At 41.9% G+C, this 310-nt stretch overlaps 1 protein-coding gene across 1 annotated transcript in view; it reads left to right on the top strand.

Annotated features, from left to right (window-relative positions):
* Positions 1-310, top strand: part of LOC119585196 (integrin alpha-PS3-like) — a gene marked incomplete at its 3' end in the record, with an annotated part of 22685 nt that overhangs the window by 15519 nt on the left and 6856 nt on the right. Inside the window, 1 exon segment of the mRNA XM_037933847.1 lies at positions 47-168. Coding sequence (XP_037789775.1) covers positions 47-168 — 122 coding nt within the window.

Below are 310 nucleotides of genomic sequence, written 5' to 3'. Positions count from 1 at the left end.
ATTAAACCAAATGATTAATTGATGAGTTTTATCATTCAATCCACAGGGAACACCGTGATACACAATTCCAACAGTGAGTTCAGTTACCACGACCTTAAGAACGGCGGCTGGCTAGGAGGGTCTCTCGATTCCCAGCCGACCTATGATGCAGACCGGCAAGTCACTGCGGTAAGTAGGGGAAAGCTTAATACAAGTGGGAAATGTAGTAACAATAATGCATTATCACCAGATGAACATGGCGAAATAGGCATTTTTTTGACATTCGAGGAAATATTTTTGGTACTGATCAGTAGAGAATGTTAGATTCCCC

The sequence above is a fragment of the Penaeus monodon genome, chromosome 19, assembly GCF_015228065.2.
Source record: "Penaeus monodon isolate SGIC_2016 chromosome 19, NSTDA_Pmon_1, whole genome shotgun sequence".
NCBI classification, from domain to species: Eukaryota; Metazoa; Arthropoda; class Malacostraca; order Decapoda; family Penaeidae; genus Penaeus; species Penaeus monodon.
Note: the sequence above shows the minus strand (reverse complement) of the source record. Positions and strands in the feature narration are given on the sequence as shown.